General features: G+C 41.8%; 1 protein-coding gene across 1 annotated transcript in view; it reads right to left on the bottom strand.

Moving 5' to 3' along the window:
- Positions 1-3,846: 3,846 nt before the first annotated feature.
- LOC132379505 (lysosomal acid lipase/cholesteryl ester hydrolase-like) overlaps positions 3,847-18,951 on the bottom strand; it is a 39,770-nt gene continuing 24,665 nt past the window's right edge. Inside the window, exons 6-10 of the mRNA XM_059947465.1 lie at positions 16,230-16,366; positions 15,030-15,176; positions 14,385-14,456; positions 10,150-10,221; positions 3,847-6,205 (exon numbers count right to left, since the gene is read on the bottom strand). Of these exons, the coding sequence (XP_059803448.1) occupies positions 5,972-6,205; positions 10,150-10,221; positions 14,385-14,456; positions 15,030-15,176; positions 16,230-16,366 (662 nt within the window). The 3' untranslated portion in view covers positions 3,847-5,971. The remainder of the gene's footprint in view (positions 6,206-10,149; positions 10,222-14,384; positions 14,457-15,029; positions 15,177-16,229; positions 16,367-18,951) is intronic.

Genomic DNA, 18,951 nt, shown 5'->3' with positions numbered 1-18,951 from the left:
TGTATTTTTGTTTTAATCTGAGCCCTGAAGTTTAACTTTGATTTATTTCTCTGCTCTGTTCTACAGCCCCTCTGTGAAGCAGCATATCAGAATGATTTCAAGGAGCTGAAGGAACTACTGCTAACAACTGATGTGAACCAACAAGATGCACACTATGGGGACACTGCATTGATTGCTGCATGCAGCACAGGCAGGGTTGAAATTGTACAATATCTACTGAGAAAAGAGGTTATTGTTTATCTCAGGAACAAGGTGATTTCTATGTTTGGACTCGTGAATGCTCATTCACATTCCTGCTCCTGTATGTAACGTTTCCTGGCTCAATAAGCTGCATTGTAAATGCAACCTGTGTCCTCTCTCCATCCTGAATCACTTCATTCCTTGAGGCAGAAAACATGGAGGGCTAAATACGTCTGTGAAATCCATGTGTCCAGTTTTCCCCTCTGTTTACCCTCTTGCTCCCACTTGACAATGGGAGTTCAGTGAATATCTGGGATATTATTTTTGAAAAGGTTTCTCTCCTTGATTTGTATCAGGTATTTACATTAGGAGTTGGAGATGGAAACATCATTGTGCCCAATAAGAGACCAGATATAAAAGTCTGAGGAAGCACACATGGATGGGCATTGATTGATCAAGGATAGTCAGCACGGCATTATGTGTGCAAGGTCAATGTCCAAACAATGATAGTTTTTTGAGGAAGTTGCCAGAAATGTTGATGAAGGCAAGGCAGTGGATGGTGAAAATGTGGTCTTTAGTAAAGGCATTTGACAAGGTCAGTCACTTGGCATTCAAGATGAGGTAGTAAATTGGATTAGACATAGGTCTTGCAGGACAAGTCAGAGGGTTGCCTCTCACACTGGAGTTCTGTGACTGGGGATTTCTGCAGAGATCGTTGCTGGGTCTGTTGTTGCTTATCATCTAAATCAACAATCTAGATGATAATGTGATTAATTAGATCAGCAAACTGCAGATGACACCAGGATTGGGAGTGTAGTGGACTTTAAGAAAGGGTATCAGAGTTTGCAGTGGGATTTGGACCAGCTGGGAAAATGGGCTGAACAAAGGCAGATGGAATTTAATATAGACAAGTGTGGTAAACCATGTATATCAGTCTGAACACACCCCTCTGCTGACTGCTCCTGTGGCTCCTCCCACAGACCCCTGGATAAAGATGATTGTGTCTCTGCTCCTCCCACAGTCGTCTTACAGTCATCCAGCATGGACATGCTCTGTTTTACTGCTAATAAAAGCCTTTCAGTATTTACTCTACTTCCAGTCTTTTGGAGTTATTGATAGTATATCAACAAGTATAAGGTGTCGCAGTTCAGTAGGACCAGCCAGGGTGGTCTTACATGGTGAACGGTAGGGCACTGAGGATTGTGGTGTAACAAAGGGATCTGGGATACAGGTCCATAATTAGTTGAAAGTGACATCACAGGTATACAGGGTTGGGGGAGGGAATTTTTGGTACATTGGCCTTCATAGATCAGATTACAGAGTACAGGAGATGGGATGTTGTACCAGATATTGATGAGGCCTAACTTGGAATATTCTGTGCAGTTTTGGTCACCCACATACAAGACAGATATAAATAAAGTTGAAAGAGTACAGAGAAAATTGGCAAGGATGTTGCTGGGTCTGGAGGACCTGGGTTACAAGGAAAGATTGAATAGATTAGGACTTTATTCCTTGGAACATAGAAAATTGAGAGGAGATTTGATGGATTTATACAAAATTAAGAGGAGTTAAATGGGGTAAATGCAAGCAGGCTCTTTCCACTGAGGTTGTGTGGGACTACAACCAGAAGTGATGCATTAAAGGTGAAAGGTGAGTTGTTTAAGGGGAACATGAGGGGAAACTTCTTCTCCAGGGTCGTGAGAGTGTGGATTGAGCTGCCAGCACAAGTGGTCCATGCGAGCTCGATTTCGAGGCTCAAGAAAAGTTCGGATAGTTACATGGATAGTAGGGATATGGGCTTCCGTCCCCGTCCATTTCACTTGTTTGTAGTGAATGGTGCAATGAACTTGCTAGTGTTACAAGATTTGGTGAGAATTCAGCAAGCCCTATTATGGCTGCATCTCAATTATATTACTTGGAACAGGTGCACTGGTATTTTTTTTTTCTCTCTCCAACTGGGATTAGTCCTATATGTTCTATCTGGTGACCCTAGATCTGTACTTGGATGTTGGTTTTCCGTTTCCAGCTCTCCCTTCCGTATCTTGTGCTCTGTAATCTGGATGCGTCACAAGTTGCAGCAATCTCAGTTATGCCCTGCAGAAATTCTTCCACACGTCTCTGGAAGGTAGAAAGCTCAAAGCTGCCTGCTGTGTGTGAACAAGCTTCTAGGTGTGTTGGCAGTCAAGAACCCCTTGGAGCTGCTCCTCAAACAGGATCTGGTGATGAGCATGGCTTGTATTGAACTTGGTCCTTCAGGCAGAACTGCAGTTCCTACTAATCCCAGACAGCGATGCAGTTCCAAGGGCAAGGATTCATTCTCCACTTTTATATTCTTTGCATAAGGCATCAACCTTGGCTTGAAGAACCACAGTAGGTTGGGGGATCAACCTGAGTTTTGGCTTGGGAGCCTAACTTGCTTTTGAAAACTTCCTCTCCACAACATCCCAGCTCTCTCCCTCGATATAGTGAATGTTCCTCCGAGCCAGGGGATCTATTCTCTGACCAGTTTCTTCCCAATGCTTGGTCCAGAGCCAATAACAACCACTTGTGGGAAGGCCTAACTTCAGCATTTCACAGTTGCTTAGTAACTCCAGCTACTCCACTGCTTCCTCTGTACAGACGTTCAGATGTAGCTGCCTGATTTTTAAGTTTTTCTTGGAATTCTGTCTGGTTTATTAGTTCAGTGCTGTACTGTTGTCAAGCTGAAATGTCACCTTTGTAATACTTTATGACAACAGTTGGTGGCTCTACTTTTTAAATAAGATTCTTCGAAACTTGTTTCTGGAATATTTCCTCTGCAGAGGCAACCCCCATGTAATGTTTATTGATTTACAGAAATTCACCATTTCAGGAACTTGCACATCATTTCCCATAAATTAGAGATGTGGAATAAAATGTGTTCTCATGGAAATTGAGGGGGTTGGAGCTTAAGGAAGTGAATCAACACTTTATTTAATTTTTTATTGGTTGACAGGTGTCGTTAATGCATTACTGAAAATAGCAATACAGACCATTTCTAGGAATGTAATCTTCATTAACACTGAGGTTCACCTGTATCAAACTTTAATTGTTTTTTCTGGGTGCTGGGAATGGTGGAAACATCCAAAATTTTGATTTCTTGATTTTATTTTGCTTGCTGAAGCTTGTGCTAATTCTGGCAATCTCTTGTTCCAGTGGGTATTCACTTCCCAGGATCTGTGGGGCTCATTGTTAACTTCAGCTCTCTCTGGTACTTTGGCTTTTCAAAGGGTCAGAGTTGTTTGTAACACAGTTAAACTTTGAACAAGTATTCCTTGCTCAGCCTCTTGTAATCAAGAACCATTCTTCAGTTCTTAATGTAAATTGCAACAATAATCAGCTTGAAGTTAAAAGTACAGCTTGATCAGTAGAGCTACCGAGTGCTGCTGCATTAGTGGGGGGGGGGGGGTGCTGAGGGATGTGGTTTGCAAAATGAAGTGGCAATGAAACATCTTGTCTGCATTAGCCAATCACAAGACAAAGGTGTAATCCTACTCATCTTCATTAACAAATCCTCAATCTCCATTGTTAACCACTTTACAATTTATTTTAATTCCATATAGTACCTTAAAGTCCAAATGCACTGCAATTGGTTTACCATTCAAGTCTGTTTAAAAATGGACACAATATTTTATAATTAATGTGAAAGCATAGTAGCTTACTCTTTATTGAAATTGATCCATTGTAATAGCAAGACATATGACAAGGCACTATAAAACAAGAGGCAAACTTGATGGATTTCACAGTATTACAACTATCTTCTGCAGTTCAGAAGTTTTGCATCATCATCCACCAGCATTACAATCTTTAAGCACCATAGCAATTATGTTCAGGTTATCGCTACCTTATATCTATTGTTCTGAAATTCAGCTATGAATGCTGACAGATACCTCAACCCTGCTTGTTCTGAATTAACACAAATACACATTGATTGCAATGTACCAGAAGCTGTCAGGTTCACAGCAAATCCACAGACATTACTAAAGAAAATGAAAATGAAAGTTGTTACTTTGTGGCTAGTTTTACAAATTTATGTTGCAAACATTTTAAATGAGAAAAGGGACTCCCACCCTGTACTAGCAAGGTCAGTACATAATGGAACAATGAATTGTCACTCTGCATGATGCGCTCATTATTCCAGTTTACCGGACCAGGTGGAGTTGTGCTCAGTATCTGACTTGCATTAAATGTTACAAATTCAAATTATGCTATTGAAAGTACATTAAAACTACACCCAAGACATCAATGATATTGCTTTATACAATAATAATGTAACACTTACCCAACAGGCTGGTATATGTCTAGAAGAATAGGAGATCCAGCCACTCACCAACCCCACCTCCCGTACACGCAGGTGCTGTGAGAATCAAGTTTATGCCGCATGCACACACACCATATGAAACTCATATCAGATACTGTTATGGAATACACTTTAAAGATTTTACTAAAACTAAAAGAGCACTATGCAATACAATATACATGAAGGAAAAGAAAATAAAGTAAAAGGCACCAACTTATCAAAGTTCAGTCAGTTTAGTGCACATCGTTGGAGCTCAACCATCGAACCATTCGACCCATCGTCGCTTTCGTCCGACCTCCACGTCCTCGCACCTGGGACCACCCGGTGGTCGACCGAGCAGTGCAGCGCACGTCCACCTTCCTCGGCGTCTTCTTCCCTTCTCCCCTGAAAAGACCATGAAAATTCCCAAGCTCCCAGACCCACAAGACAAAATAACATTCCCCCATTGGTTAACAAAGGAATACAATCCCGATATCAGCAAGTCTAAAGCTAAACAACTGCCAGAGAAATCACTTATCATACAAAGAAGCATTCCTACTCTAAACAAAACAAAGAAGCCATTTTGATTAACATACACAGTACATTGTACAGTAATTTCCATATTAAAAAATCTCACACAGTAAAGAGTTCCTTCAAGTTTTCTATCACAATATTGGCAAGTCCACACCAGGTCATTCAATGTTTTTTTGTGTGGAAATCCAAATATTTAAATGAAACAAAGCTAGCTTTTGAACTATTTTCTGACCTCGAATGACGAGGTGTAGATTGTCCCATGTAATGAGTTAAGATCTATTTCATGAAGTCTGCATTCAGTAATAAAATTATTGTTGAAAATTTAAACTAGTGGTATTAGTATCAAAATACAGAATCCAGTGGATAGGGTTCCACATTATTATTATGATTATCTGAAAAAGAATCAGATACATTAATTACTTCTGAAATTAAGGACGCTGAGGAATTCATTGTCTTCAATACCCTGTATAATCACTGCTCTGTTGACTAGAGCTCCATACTTCATGACAGAAGTCCATTCCAAGGCCAGCAGTGCTTTAAAAAAAAGTGCTCACTCTGAGCAGAAAACATTTAAAAGAATAAAAATCAATTTTAAAAAGACTGTCTTTAATCTACTTAGTCTTTATCAAGACACCCAATAGAAAAACTTGGCCGTGTTGCAATTATAAGCATGATCAGTTTTTTTTCTTGTCAGTGGTAAAGCTAATGTGAACAATGACAAATCACATCAGACCCAACATTTTCCCATAACCATCAGAAGGTGTGGGATTAGACATCTGAACATGTACATATTCATTTTGCAAAAACATAGCTCAGGCACAATCTTTACTTAAACTATCGTATATAATTTTTTAAGAACTACCTGAGACCATCAATGATCCCAGTAATGCAGCTGAAAGAGAAAATCTAGAAAACACAAACTCTACTTTTAAAAAATGTTTACAGCATGTTGTTCCAGACTCAGCGATATTTTTTCATGAGATTGAGGATTTCACTGTACATGCGTGATGGAGCATCCAGGCCCCAGATGAAATCCAGATGTTCCCAATCTGGGATTTCCTTATGGTAAATTAACTTGGGCAATTTATGTCGCAACGTAGTCACGTCAGTGGGATCAGCCAGCCAGTCATGACCTCCAGTCCAGACAGCAGTGGGAACATTCATCTTTTTTATGTTGTATAGAGGTGGTATTGTCTGGTCAAGAGAAACAAAAGGAGATTAGAACTCTGTCACAACACAAACATAAGTCAGTGCAGTCAATTTCTAGTTTAAATATACTGGGTTAAGAGGATGGAGCTGAGACAAGGTGATATCCACATGAGGAATCTTCTTTGGGATATTTATGTACCTCTCCTGACTGCAGTGAAACTTATTTTGTGATGAAATTGGAAGCTGGCCATCCCAAACTCTAGGATCCAGATAATTGTGAACTGAGATGAAATAAGTATTTCCAAAATGAAAATCAGTACTTACTTCAATTCCAGACCCCAGGGGCCTCACTCCCATATTATATCTCAGTAGGGTGAAGGACCTTTAGTATTGGAGAGTTGATTTCAATGCAACACAACGAAGTCCCACAAACTGATGTTAAATATAAAAGTAACAATCAGGAGTATTTTACCGAACTATCAAAGGTAGCAACAAAAAAAAATTAATGTAAATTTATCTCAAACTATTTAGGATCCTTCTTAAGTGTGCTTCATTCTAGAATGCAATCACGGTTTCCGTCTTTGGGCAAATTAATTGAAGAATGGTTCTAGTTTACTGAGACCTTGATGCAAGTGAGAAGCACAGCACGCAGGAGCATGAAGAATTACTTATAGTATAAAAGAATCATTAAAGTTCAGATCTTAAACAGGTTTGTCATGAAGAAACTAATATGTTAGATGAACCTGAACCAGATTTTGCTCTAAAGAAATGACTCTAGCAACTAAAATTAGGGCTTCAGGAGCACAGGTACCCCACTAGCTGCAGATTACCTTCCAAGCCACAGACCATCCTGACTTGGAAGTATATCACCAGTCCAATCCTTCGTTGTTGAACACAAGTCTTGGAGGCATCTATTCAATAGCTCTGTGGGAGCAGCTTCACAAACCATTCAGTGTGGCAACTCACCGCCACCTTCGAGGCCAAATAGACACTGGCAATAAATGCTGGCCTTGCCAATAACACCCAGATTTTTAAAAAAATATTAAAATATTGAATATCAAAGTATACTAAGCATACCTGAAAATGACCGAGCAAAATAAAATCTTTGGCCAATAAATCAGTTTATATATATTTAAAAAAAGTTGTGGGGTTCTTACTGATGTGATTCCATGTGCTGAGAAACTTTAGTCTACCAGTAAGGGTAGACAGGAATACAGGTAGTCCCTGAGTTACGAATGTCCGACTTACGGACAACTTGTACTTACGAAACGAGGAAGGAGAACGCCGTCCGCCATTTTAAGTCATTGCCGTTGACACTCTGTTGAGTGTTTAAGATAGTATTTGGCTTAAATTTTTCTTAGTAAGATTCACCCTGACACCCCCCGCAAACCCCTCCCCCACCCATTCCAGTCCGCTCGTTGCGCAGTGAGACTAGCGCCGGGCTGGAGAATGGAGTTTCCCCGAGTTCGATCCAGTGATAGACTGTTCCCATGCTGGGCTGAAGTTGATCTAGTGACTCCGTGCCATCTGTGCTGGGTTGATGTCGAGCTCGCAACTCGACCTCTTAAAAAATTCTCCGCCACCTCCAGTTTAAATTTCCAAGCTTTATATTTTGGAGGATCAAATACCCAAACCCAGCGCATCCCCCAATTGTCCCATTTAGCCAGTCTCAGTGCAGTGGACTTTAGGACCCAGTGGACCTCGGGAGCCGGCAAAGCTCGGGAGCCGCTGCCGGCAGTGTTTCTGTTCCATTGATGGGAAGCGATCGCGACTGAAAATAAAGTGGAAATAATAAAGCGTTTGGAAAGAGGTGAAACGCCATCGGTCATTGGAAAAGCATTAGGCTACAGTCGGTCAACGATCGGTACAATTTTAAAGGATAACAGATAAAGTGAGAATAATGGAGCATATGAAAGGTGCTGCCCCAATGAAAGCTACAATTATTACTAAGCAACGCAGTGGTTTAATTATTGGAATACATATGTTTCTTAAGTGTTATATATGCATAGAAAGGTAAAATATATACTATATACCAAGATAAACGTTTGACTAACTGATGCTAAATAATACTGGATGTACTTGTTCCGACTTCCGTACAAATCCGACTTAAAGACGCATTCAGGAACAGAACTCGTATGTAACCCGGGGACTGCCTGTAGTGCAGGCACTGAGTGGCTGTCCATTTTGCCACATCAAATCTACCAAACCTTGTACATTTCAGCTGGCAATAAAAATAGTAGTGACACAAAGCAACAGCTGATGCTGGAGTTTGGAGCAACAGTCTGCTGGAGAAATTCAATGGGTCAAGCAGCATTTTTTGTGCAGGAATAAGATATTATTTATATTTCAAAGGTTCAAAGGTACAATTTAATGTCTGTGAAATGTACACAATATACATTCTGAAATACTTCTTCTCTGCAACCAGCCACAAAAACAGAGGAGCGCCCCAAAGAATGAAGGACAGTTAAATGTTAGAACCCTGAAGAACTCCCCCCCCCCCAACTCCTCCCCAGCACGTAAGTGGCAGTGAGCACAATCTCCCCTTCCCCCACCAGCAAAAAAAGCAAGCACAGGCTCTGCCACCAAGTACTCAAGCGCGAGCAAAGCAATAGCAAAAACAAAGACTTGCAGTTACCCCAAAGACTTTGCGTTTCACCCGGTATTGGACATACTGCAGGTTCTCTCTTTCGGGATGTATATGGCCATTCTCAAGGTTGGATAGTTGGAAAACAGAAATCAAATCAAAGACTTTGAAGACTGGGATGGGAATGGGAAATTGGAATCAGCAACAATAGTAAATAGTTGGGTCAAATTCAGGGGCTTCAGATCAATGGGCTGTTTGGAGATCGAGTGGCATAGTTTTGGCGTAGGTGTAGTTTTGATGCAGGGGTGCAGACAAGGCTCAAGGATTTAAGGGTAAATGATTTCAATCTTGAAGGTCTTAAGTTGAGGTTTTAAGAAGCTCTCCCAGATGGAAATAAATTTGTTTGCACATGGAATCAAACTGGCCACTTTGTTAGATACACCTACTCATTAATGCAAATATCTAATCAGCCAATCATGTGGTAGCAACTCAATGCATAAAAACATGCAGACATGTCAAGAGGTTCAGTTGTTGTTCAGACCAAACATCAGAATGGGGAACAAAAGTGATCCAAGTGACTTTGACAGTGGAATGATTGTTAGTGCCAGAAGAGGTAGTTAGAGATTCCCAGAAACTGCAGATCTGGAGTTTACAGAGAATGGTGCAAAAAACAACAAAACATAGTGAGTGATAGTTCTGTGGGTGAAAACACCTTGTTAAATGAGAGAGGTCAGCAGAGAATGGCCCGATTGGCCCTTGCTGACAGGAAGGTGACACATTACAACAATGGTATGCCAAAGAACATCTCTAAGTACACATGTTGAAGTGGACGGACAATGGCAACAGAAGACTACACTCCTGCACCTGGTAACATGGCCACTGAGTATACTGTATATAATTGAAATAAATGTTATATGGGAAACGACAACACAATAAACCTGCCACAAATGATGTTGGTGTTGCAGGGGAGATGGAGGGCTGGAAGTGGTCCAAATTCACCTGGAACTGGTCCTTTTCATTCATCAAATCCACCTCACCCCCTCTCCACAAACATTCAAATACATAAATACAGGAGGGTGGGACACAGCATTATGCATGTGAAGTTTCCAGACTCATCAATTTATAAGTAACAGAAATCGGTATCAATTCAATGATTTGTCGTGATGTGGCAGCTGGTGGAGGCAGGTTGGTCAGTACAACACTTCTGGGATCGGGTTCAATCATGCACTTGTGGAAATCCTGACTTCATCAATTTCGGAGCATAATACTGGCAAGGATATTGTCATTGTAATAAATCTAGAGTCCAGCAATGATATAAAATATCAGAACCACCTTGCAGGATATACAGAATACAACCTATCAAAAGACACCAATTCCCCTCCATGGGCAATTTGCTGTACATTACCTCATTATAGTGAGCCATATTCTCATCATCGGAACCCCAATCAAAAGCCTGAAATCTTCCTGTCTTTATATTCTGGAAAACAAACATCACATGATCAAAAAATCATTTCTCACCCAACTAATACAAAGCACAAGTGTACACCAGTTGCCAGACACTTCAAATGCCCAATCTGCTTATCTCACACAAACTGAACCCATTAACTATCATCTCTGTGAAATTCAGCTTCCCTTTGGAAATTTCCCCAGTTCGGCTCCACCAAACACTTCACCTAATGCAGGTTGAAAAGGTATTGATACCTTTCCCCGCGGGGTTTCCGAGGACGATATAGTCTTCACAGCTCAGGACTGGGAAGACTGCCAGGTAAGGTCATCACTCAGCTTTCATACTTGCAGCAACAATAACCCTCAACACCTTCCCACCCCAATCCTGCATTCCACTGTCTCCACAAAATGCTGGTGGAAAGCAGCAGGCCAGGCAGCATCTATAGGAAGAAGCACTGTCAACGTTTCGGGCCGAGACCCTTCGTCATCCCTTATTTATTTATCTATTTATTATTCCCCCCCCCTTTTTTTTCCTCTCTGCTCCTCTCACAATCACTCCTTGCCTGCTCTCCATCTCCCTCTGGTGCTCCCCTCCCCCTTTCTTTCACCCTAAGCCTCCTGTTCCATGATCCTTTCCCTTCTCCAGCTGTGTTTCCCTTTTGCCAATCAACTTTCCAGCTCTTAGCTTCATCCCTCCCCCTCCGGTCTTCTCCTATCATTTTGGATCTCCCCCTCCCCCTCTCAAACCTTTTACTATCTCTTCTTTCAGTTTGTCCTGACGAAGGGTCTTGGCGCGAAATGTCGACTGCATTTCTCCCTATAGGTGCTACCTGGCCTGCTGCGGTCCACCAGCATTTTGTGTGTGTTACTTGAATTTCCAGCATCTGCAGGTTTCCTCATGTTTCCACTCTCTTCCCTGGTTATTCACTTCCCAATCTCTATTCAGCCTCCTAATCATCCCCAATCCTGCAGCACCCCGTTACCTCCCCTATCCCTCAGGCCCCAATTTCCTGATCGGTGACCTACATCTCCAGATATCAATCGCTACTGCACCCCTTCCACCAGTGGTCACCCCACTTAAACTTCCTCTTTGGGGGAAGCAGGCCATTACGGTGCATTCCTAACACAATGCCACCTTCAAAGACTTATCCTCTCAAAATGACCTGGAATCTGGTGGCATATTGTTGATGCTCAAAATGTGTAAAGCTCCAGTTCATCAGCTGGGCCTTAGTCCAGTTGACATCTGCAGCAGAAGATCAAACACCAAAACGGGCCTTGCCAGTGCAAGGCTTCACCAATCCGGTGCCTAGATGCCCAGTTAGATTTGCCCAAAACCTTCGGACCTCAACTCATTGGTCCATGTTTGAAGCAAGTCTACAATAAGTTCTTAAGCCACAGAACTGGTAAAACCCCAAAATGATGAGTTGTTTACTGATGAGCAAGTCTCATATCGCTTCATACCACTATCATTTTACAGATAATTGAAGCGATTTAATCAAAATGATATGCTGCGCACTCGAACCGGCTCACAAAGTGGCGCGCACCGGCATTGAGGCCGGCCTCAAAAAGGTCGCCAGGCCTTCTCACCAGCAAGGGGAAAAGCCCGCGCGCAGAACGGGACTGTGAATATGCGCCCCCTACAACATTCCCGCCCGGGGAGGGCAGGAATAGGAAGGCTTTAAAGCGAGGCCACGAAGTTCGAATAAATCTCTTTTGCAACTGCAACTCACCAACTGCATATCGTTATTTCAGCACTGCATGTAGCACACCGCTACAATACCCTACTTTTTGTCCAAGGGACGTAATTCAGTAATATTCCACATTCTTGGATGCATGCTAATGTCATATCTGTGTTGAAACCGCTCTGCTAGAGTGTAGCTAATTCTGGAGCATAGATCTTCAGCACTACACTGGGATAGTCTCTACTGTACTTAGTGCTCTTGGCCATTTATTGATATCACAAGGATGAAACAACCTGGCTGAAAACTGTCTTTCCTGATGATGGGGATTTCAAGGCCAAGTTGACATGGTCTGCCTACTTGACATTTCCCATGTACAGCTCTGTCTCAGGAACTCGCGTACTGGGCCCGTACCTTATGAAGGATAAGGACATTGTTCAAGCTTTCTCACTAGATGGGGTAGGGCTGCTGAATTTTGATAACATATATTGTAAACAAGAGAGTGCAGATACTGGAAATCTTAAACAACACACACAATATACTGAAGGAACTCAGCAAGTCAGGGGAATAAACAATTAAGATTTCAGAATAAACAATCAAGGTTTCAGGCCAAGTCCTGATGAAGGATCTCAGCCTGAAATATCAACTGTTTATTCCCCTCCATTGATACTGCCTGACTTTGATGTATTGGTTTTGAGGTGGTTTAGCTCTATCTACTGGATACATAATTTGCTCTTTCCATATATAATCTTGTACTACAGGATGGTGGGTGGCGATATGTCTCTACCAAAGGAGGTAGAGGGCGCTCCTTCCCTCCCCTTGCCTGCAAGTCACTCTTGGGCAAGGTGAAGCACCTGTTTAGCCCCCGCTCCACTCAATCAGGGGCACGTGAAGCCATGGGAGCAGGGGGTGGATGGTCGTATGAGTAGCTGGTGCATATCGCAACTCCTGGCCAAGTAACCACTGACACAAGGCAGACAATCTTTGAAGAGTATTGGTAATGGTTGGGGGCCACCCACCTTGTAAAGACACTGCCCATAAGAAGGCAATGGAAAACCTTTTCTATGGAAAAATTTGGCAAGAACAATCAAGGTCAAAGTAGATTATCTTACTAGGCAAACTATAATATAATGAATATTCTGAAGGGCATCTTGATGTAACGATGGGACCTTGGTAGAAGAGATCACTGCATTGTCCTTGCAGAGACAGTTTACATGGACAAATTAATCTATCACAAGTACATTGGTGAGACAAGGGTAAGTGGGTACATTCACTACCTGCCAGAGATACGTAATCCAGGTCTTGGCCAGCTCCGTCACTATCATGTCCTAAATCAGCTTGCAGACAGCTCTTTCTTCGAGTTGTTTCCTTGGCTTTCAATTCCCAATTTGCTCCTTCGCTGCCAATGTTTTTAGAATATCACTGCATGTCCAGTCTCTCCCCAGGCCCCAATTTGATTAAGTATCCAACCCCTCACACCCACTAGCACTGTGATGCTCCTCCTCTGCCACAGATCCCACTCTGATTGGCGGTCCACTCATCCAAACACGCATTTGGTCTTAAAACAGCAATGTGAGGCAATTGGCCAGTGTTCTTGACAGGCCTCCAATCCACTCCAAAGCTGCAGACCCCTGACACGTGATATTCCAGATTTCCAACGCTCAGTACCCAAACAGTCTGAATCCCCGGAGCGCTAACCACTATACCACAGACACCATCCCCGCAGTAGTCAATCACCCCCTCAACACTCCACAATGAAGTTTGCTCTAGTTATTCAGGATAGATTGGTACTCATGATAGCAAAACATTTCTACCGGAGTCCTCCGCAAGGGAAAACTTGTGCAGCCTCCCATTGTTCACCCACAATAGCATTTATTCAAGCAATACTGAATTTCTAGACAATCATCTTGAGATGGTGTACCCAGAGATACTGGCCATGTGACAGATGCATTGCCACCTGGCTGGTCGGAGGACACACCACACGCCAATCAACATTTGGTCTCTCCCAACTAATCAATGCACCCCTAAATTATCGGTCACCTTAATTGGATCATCTCGCCCAGCCCCATGCTATAAAAGGTGAGACATGTGCCTGGCTCGCTCTCTCTTACAGACCACCTCATTGGAGGTAAGTGCATTGATTTATGTTTGGGAAGGTCTATCGTTTGTTCTGGTAAGGGAGCCGCAGCTATCCAAGGTCAAGGGGGATAGCTGTTGTAGTGCTTTTCCCTTGTTCTTTGTTTGTGTAACTGTACCCCGTCCCCACACCACTTCCTGTGTATTATACAGCCGACTTGAACTTCCCCACACGTGTTAACCCTAAACGTTTTTTGTTAGAACATTGTAGTCGCTTGTGTTGACCCAACTTCCCCTTGTAAATAAATTCCTTACTATTACAACTGTGTGTGTCCAGGCCTCTACTGTTGAGACTCAAAGAACCAGCTATTTTTCCATCACAACAAATGGCAACATTTGCAACAAATGAGGACATTGATGACATGTTCAGAGTTTGTACCTGACTCCAGTGGAGAATATTTTGTACAGATGTTCCAGCTGGGCAATGGGCTGAATAGACTGGAATTCGGCTCTGCAAAGCATTAATTAAAGAAAAGTGAATCAATAAACATATTGGATGCAATACTTTTAACTACAATTATAGAAACAAAGAGTCCAAATATATCTGAAATATGCTGTGATTCCAGATGAGGACAGACTGCACCTTGTACGTTTTTGTTTAGAAAAAGGAGATACTGTTGCAAATTCCAGAGCCAGTACCTGAGTTCACTATTGGAGTCAGATCCCTGGAGCAGCACCGATTGCCACACTGTTATTATGGACAATCTTAAAAAATCACTGCAAGTGATGCTTACATTCTACGCGAACTCAGTGGGGCCCTTGTTCACGAACTTTTTAAAAACTATACAGAGTTCACTAGAAAAAATTAATAATCCTAAATAACATCTGAAATCAGTGAATTTAAAGTGGGATGGGATAGTTATAGCAATAGCATGCAACAGTCCAAAAAATCTGCTGGACCAGCAAAGTTCTGAGTGCGCTGGATTATACGACATTAATAGTAAAATCCAAGTAATAGAAATAGACTTTCTTTCATACACATTCTCAACATTTCTTCCAGCATTCAAACTTCTGTTATGCTTACCATGTTAAGATTCTTTGTATTGAATCCAGATACTATGAAGTACATATTGGCACACAGCTCCTCAATACAAGAGTGGTCACACACGTGTGTAGCAAGCCACTTTATTATCTTGTTCTGTGGAAGGAAATCCCGTCTCCCAAAAATATCCTGAAAACAATAATGCCAAAAAAAAAGTCACTAACAAGTTAGGCAAAACCTAAATACTTCAATGGTAGTAACAGACTTAGGATGAGATTTCTACTGGGGAAGTTCTCCCGATTATCTGGAACAACTCTGGCACGATGCCCTGAAAAAGCAAGTGGAAGTTGATCCATGCAAGCTTGTTTAGTCGATTGACTGCTCAGCAAGTTTACAAAAGTTAGAGACATATTCCATGAATGAGAAAAGCATAATAAATGATGCATAGAAAATGCTGAATGAAGGGTCTTGTCCCAACAGTTCATTCCCCTCTACAGATGCTGCCTGACCTGCCAAGTTCCTCCAGCATCTTGTGTGTTACTCTGGCTTTCCAGCATCTGCAAAATCGCTTGGGTTAGTGAATGATACACCTTTCTTTTCACACAAACTACCATCATCAAACCGAAAGTAATGTCAGCGGAGTGCAGGGGCACATTTAGAGGAGGTGTTTTATGGCCATAACTAGGTATTTATTTTTAAGTGGTGTTTGTTGGGAACCTGGAACTAAGACCTCCCAGCTATAAACCCACCAACTCCTTTCCATGCCTTTAAAGGCTGGCGCGTCACAGGAACCATGCCAAAATTGTGTTGGTGGGTAGGTTAAGTGGCTACTGTAGAGGGTAGATGGGTGATGGCAGAAGAGGTGGAGAAGGTGATAGGGATGCGAATGGAAACACAGATCAATTAGGATTCGTATATGACTTGTGCTCGATGGGGAGTGCGGATGCCATAAGTCAAAGGGCCTATTTCTGTGTTGTATGACTACAAACTCAAAGCACAATTTAATCACAATCCTCAAGTCATGTGCATCATATCAACTGAACACCAAATAATGAAGCTTAGCAGCTTTATTCAGTTATCAGCTGCAGTAGTCAGACAGTGGCCTCTCCCTTTCTCCAGTGAACCCATGGAATAGAAAATTCCATTGCTTCACAAATTTCAATACACCCTCCAACTCCTACAGTTAAACTGCCTCTCTTCCCAATTCAAATATGGTTATCAAAATAAAAAGCAGGCACTTACTTTGATTAAAAACTCTGGAAGAAGACCAAGTTTTACCAGTGGGCTCGTAGCATATTGAACTGTTGCAACAGGAGCCAGGCCAAAAAATAACTTAATTTTCTTTGCTAGCTCTGGCATTGTAGAAAAGGCTATGAAACCTGATGGAGGAAGAACAGAATGTTATGTGGAAGCTGAAGATCATCATTAAAACTCTCCTATATCCGAGAAATAAACAACTTTAAAAAAAAATCAAACCATTTATGGTTTAAGAAATGTAGTTGCAGAATTTTCCATGAAGCTTTTGGCAGTCATCATTATAATGGAAGGAATCTGACAGCAAGTGTAAATGCACATCTGTCATGAATACAGAGTAAGCATTGTTGATTGGTGTGACGCATGGCCAAGTGGGGTTAACCTCGCAATAGACTGGCGACCTATCTGGGGGGGGGGGGGGGGGTCTCGTACTCTCAGACGCTTCACGGCATGGAAACCGGCATAAGCAACGGCCTGATGAGCCTATAAGGCTCGGGACAGACTTTAACTTTTAACATTGTTGATTGTCAGGGTTAATTGGGAACAGTGGGGATGGTGAGTAGTTAGAGGCAAATGTTGGATACTTCAAGAATTCAGACTGTTGGGACGCTGAACAAAAAAAGAACTGAAATGTTATGTGACGGACCCTGGAACGTTGGAGTGGATTGAAGATCGGAGCACTGGCCGTCTGGCATGTCAAGAACAGGGAGGAAAGTGAACAACAATGGTGTGCTAAACCATTTTAATAATCTTGCACTTTAAAAATTCCAGTTTTGTATGTGTTGGTTCTCAGCCCCTCAAAACTATTCCAAAATCCAACACATATTGAAAATAATTAGAATAAATTTTATTTCCAATTCAAAATTTATTTTTGTTCCCATGTTAATCCCAAAGACTTGCATGTTCATACTCTGCAAAAATGAGAAAAGATAGAACATTTTAGTTCCTAGATTGAGATTGGTTGTTTAGTTTTTATAAACACATTGGTTTTTGCAGATCTCTCAGATTGGGTAAAATTTAGGCACAGATATCCTTTCTTTCAAGTAAAGAGCTCGTTCATTCGTTATGTACTGTGTTGTATGACGTGTGCAACCATAGTCTTTCCGTGACCACGATTGTTCTTGACAAATTTTTCCATAGCAGCGGTTTGCCATTGCTTCTTCTGGGTGGTTGGTGATTGGTGACCCCAATTTACAAGATTGGTGACCCCAGCCACTATCAATACTCTTCAGAGATTGCTGGCATCAGTGGTCACATGACCAGGACATAAGCACCAGCTGCTCATGTGACCATCCACCATCTGCCCTTATCGGGGGAGGCAAAGCAAATGCTACACCTTGCCCAAAGGTGACTTGGGCTAGCAGAGGGAAGGAGCGCCTTTGGTAGAAGCACATCTCCACCCCGCCACTCAAGTAAGGGGCTCACACCATCAAAATGCTCAGTTTCACTCATTTTTAAATAAGCCAGAATATCTGACTAAAACATCCATTAGTAGTAAGTTAATTGGTCACACGAGTATAATTGGGCAGGACAGGCTCACTGAGCCAGAAAGGCCTGTTACCATGTTGTATCTCTAAATAAATAAAAAGATATTCATATGGGCTTAGATTATACTCATAACACATTCGCATTTATTTTCAGGACTATCTCCTCCATGGTTTATTTTACAGTGAGAACAACGGGAGTATTCCTGTACCCATGCACTAACTCAATTGCTTCTTACAACACTGAAGGAGGCCCCTAGGATCCATGATGGCTGCCCACCGAGCAACCTCATTTCCACTCATTTCCCATAGAAGTGAAAAATCAATTGCTGGAATTTGGTACACAATTGTGCATTTGCAAAACCCTTACAGGTTTCCACCACTAATATGGTGAATATTAATAGCGTCATTACTTTTCCTGCACTGACATAATTTTCATTTCGCGTGGCCAATTAATTAGACAGCATGTCTTTGGAACGTGAAGAAACTGGAGCGACTGGAAACCCCGAGGGAGAACATGCCCACTCCACAGAGACAGTCCTGAGGTCAGGATCGAACCAAGGTTCCTAGAGCTAAGGCAGCAGCAATAACTAATGTGCCAAAATGTCTCCTTCACATGAACTATACACGTCACATTGTCTCTATGTCACAGCAGGAAGTAAAGGTACTCCATGATTGTTATAAACTAGCATACAAATGGTTTCAAGATTTCATGGAACTCAATGAAAAAATTAATCTACAGCTGTCCTAAATGGTGAGATGAATAATCTTAAATTAACATTCATCTTACTGTAACAGATAGGAACAGAGACACCAGGAAGGAGTTGCAGCTGGATTGAATGAGAAAGGGGGGCTGTGAGAGCCTCCAAGTGACTTTCATTCTAAAATAGCATTTGGTAAAAATTCTTTGTGCATTTTGAAATGTTTCTCCTTTTAAATATTTTAAGGTTTTTTCATTTGTTAACTTACTAAGTTTGGTATTTTTAAGCTTCAAGATATTTTTGAATGCTTCAAAATGTTTTTGGTACTGACAGCTTACAATTCAGCTATGTCAGGGCAAAACAAACAGTGAATACTTGGTTCCTCTCTCCAAAGATGTTGTCTGACCTGTTGAGTATCTCCAGCATTTTGCAGCTTTGTGTGAAATTACCATCATCTGTGGGTTTTTTTTTGGTAAATTGGTTTGTTGTCAAGGCGTATATCTTTTTGTCAGCAGGACTGAAGGA

This window comes from Hypanus sabinus, chromosome 22 (assembly GCF_030144855.1).
Source record: "Hypanus sabinus isolate sHypSab1 chromosome 22, sHypSab1.hap1, whole genome shotgun sequence".
Classification (NCBI taxonomy): Eukaryota; Metazoa; Chordata; class Chondrichthyes; order Myliobatiformes; family Dasyatidae; genus Hypanus; species Hypanus sabinus.
The sequence above is the reverse complement of the archived record's forward strand: the minus strand, read 5'-3'. Positions and strand labels throughout refer to the sequence as shown.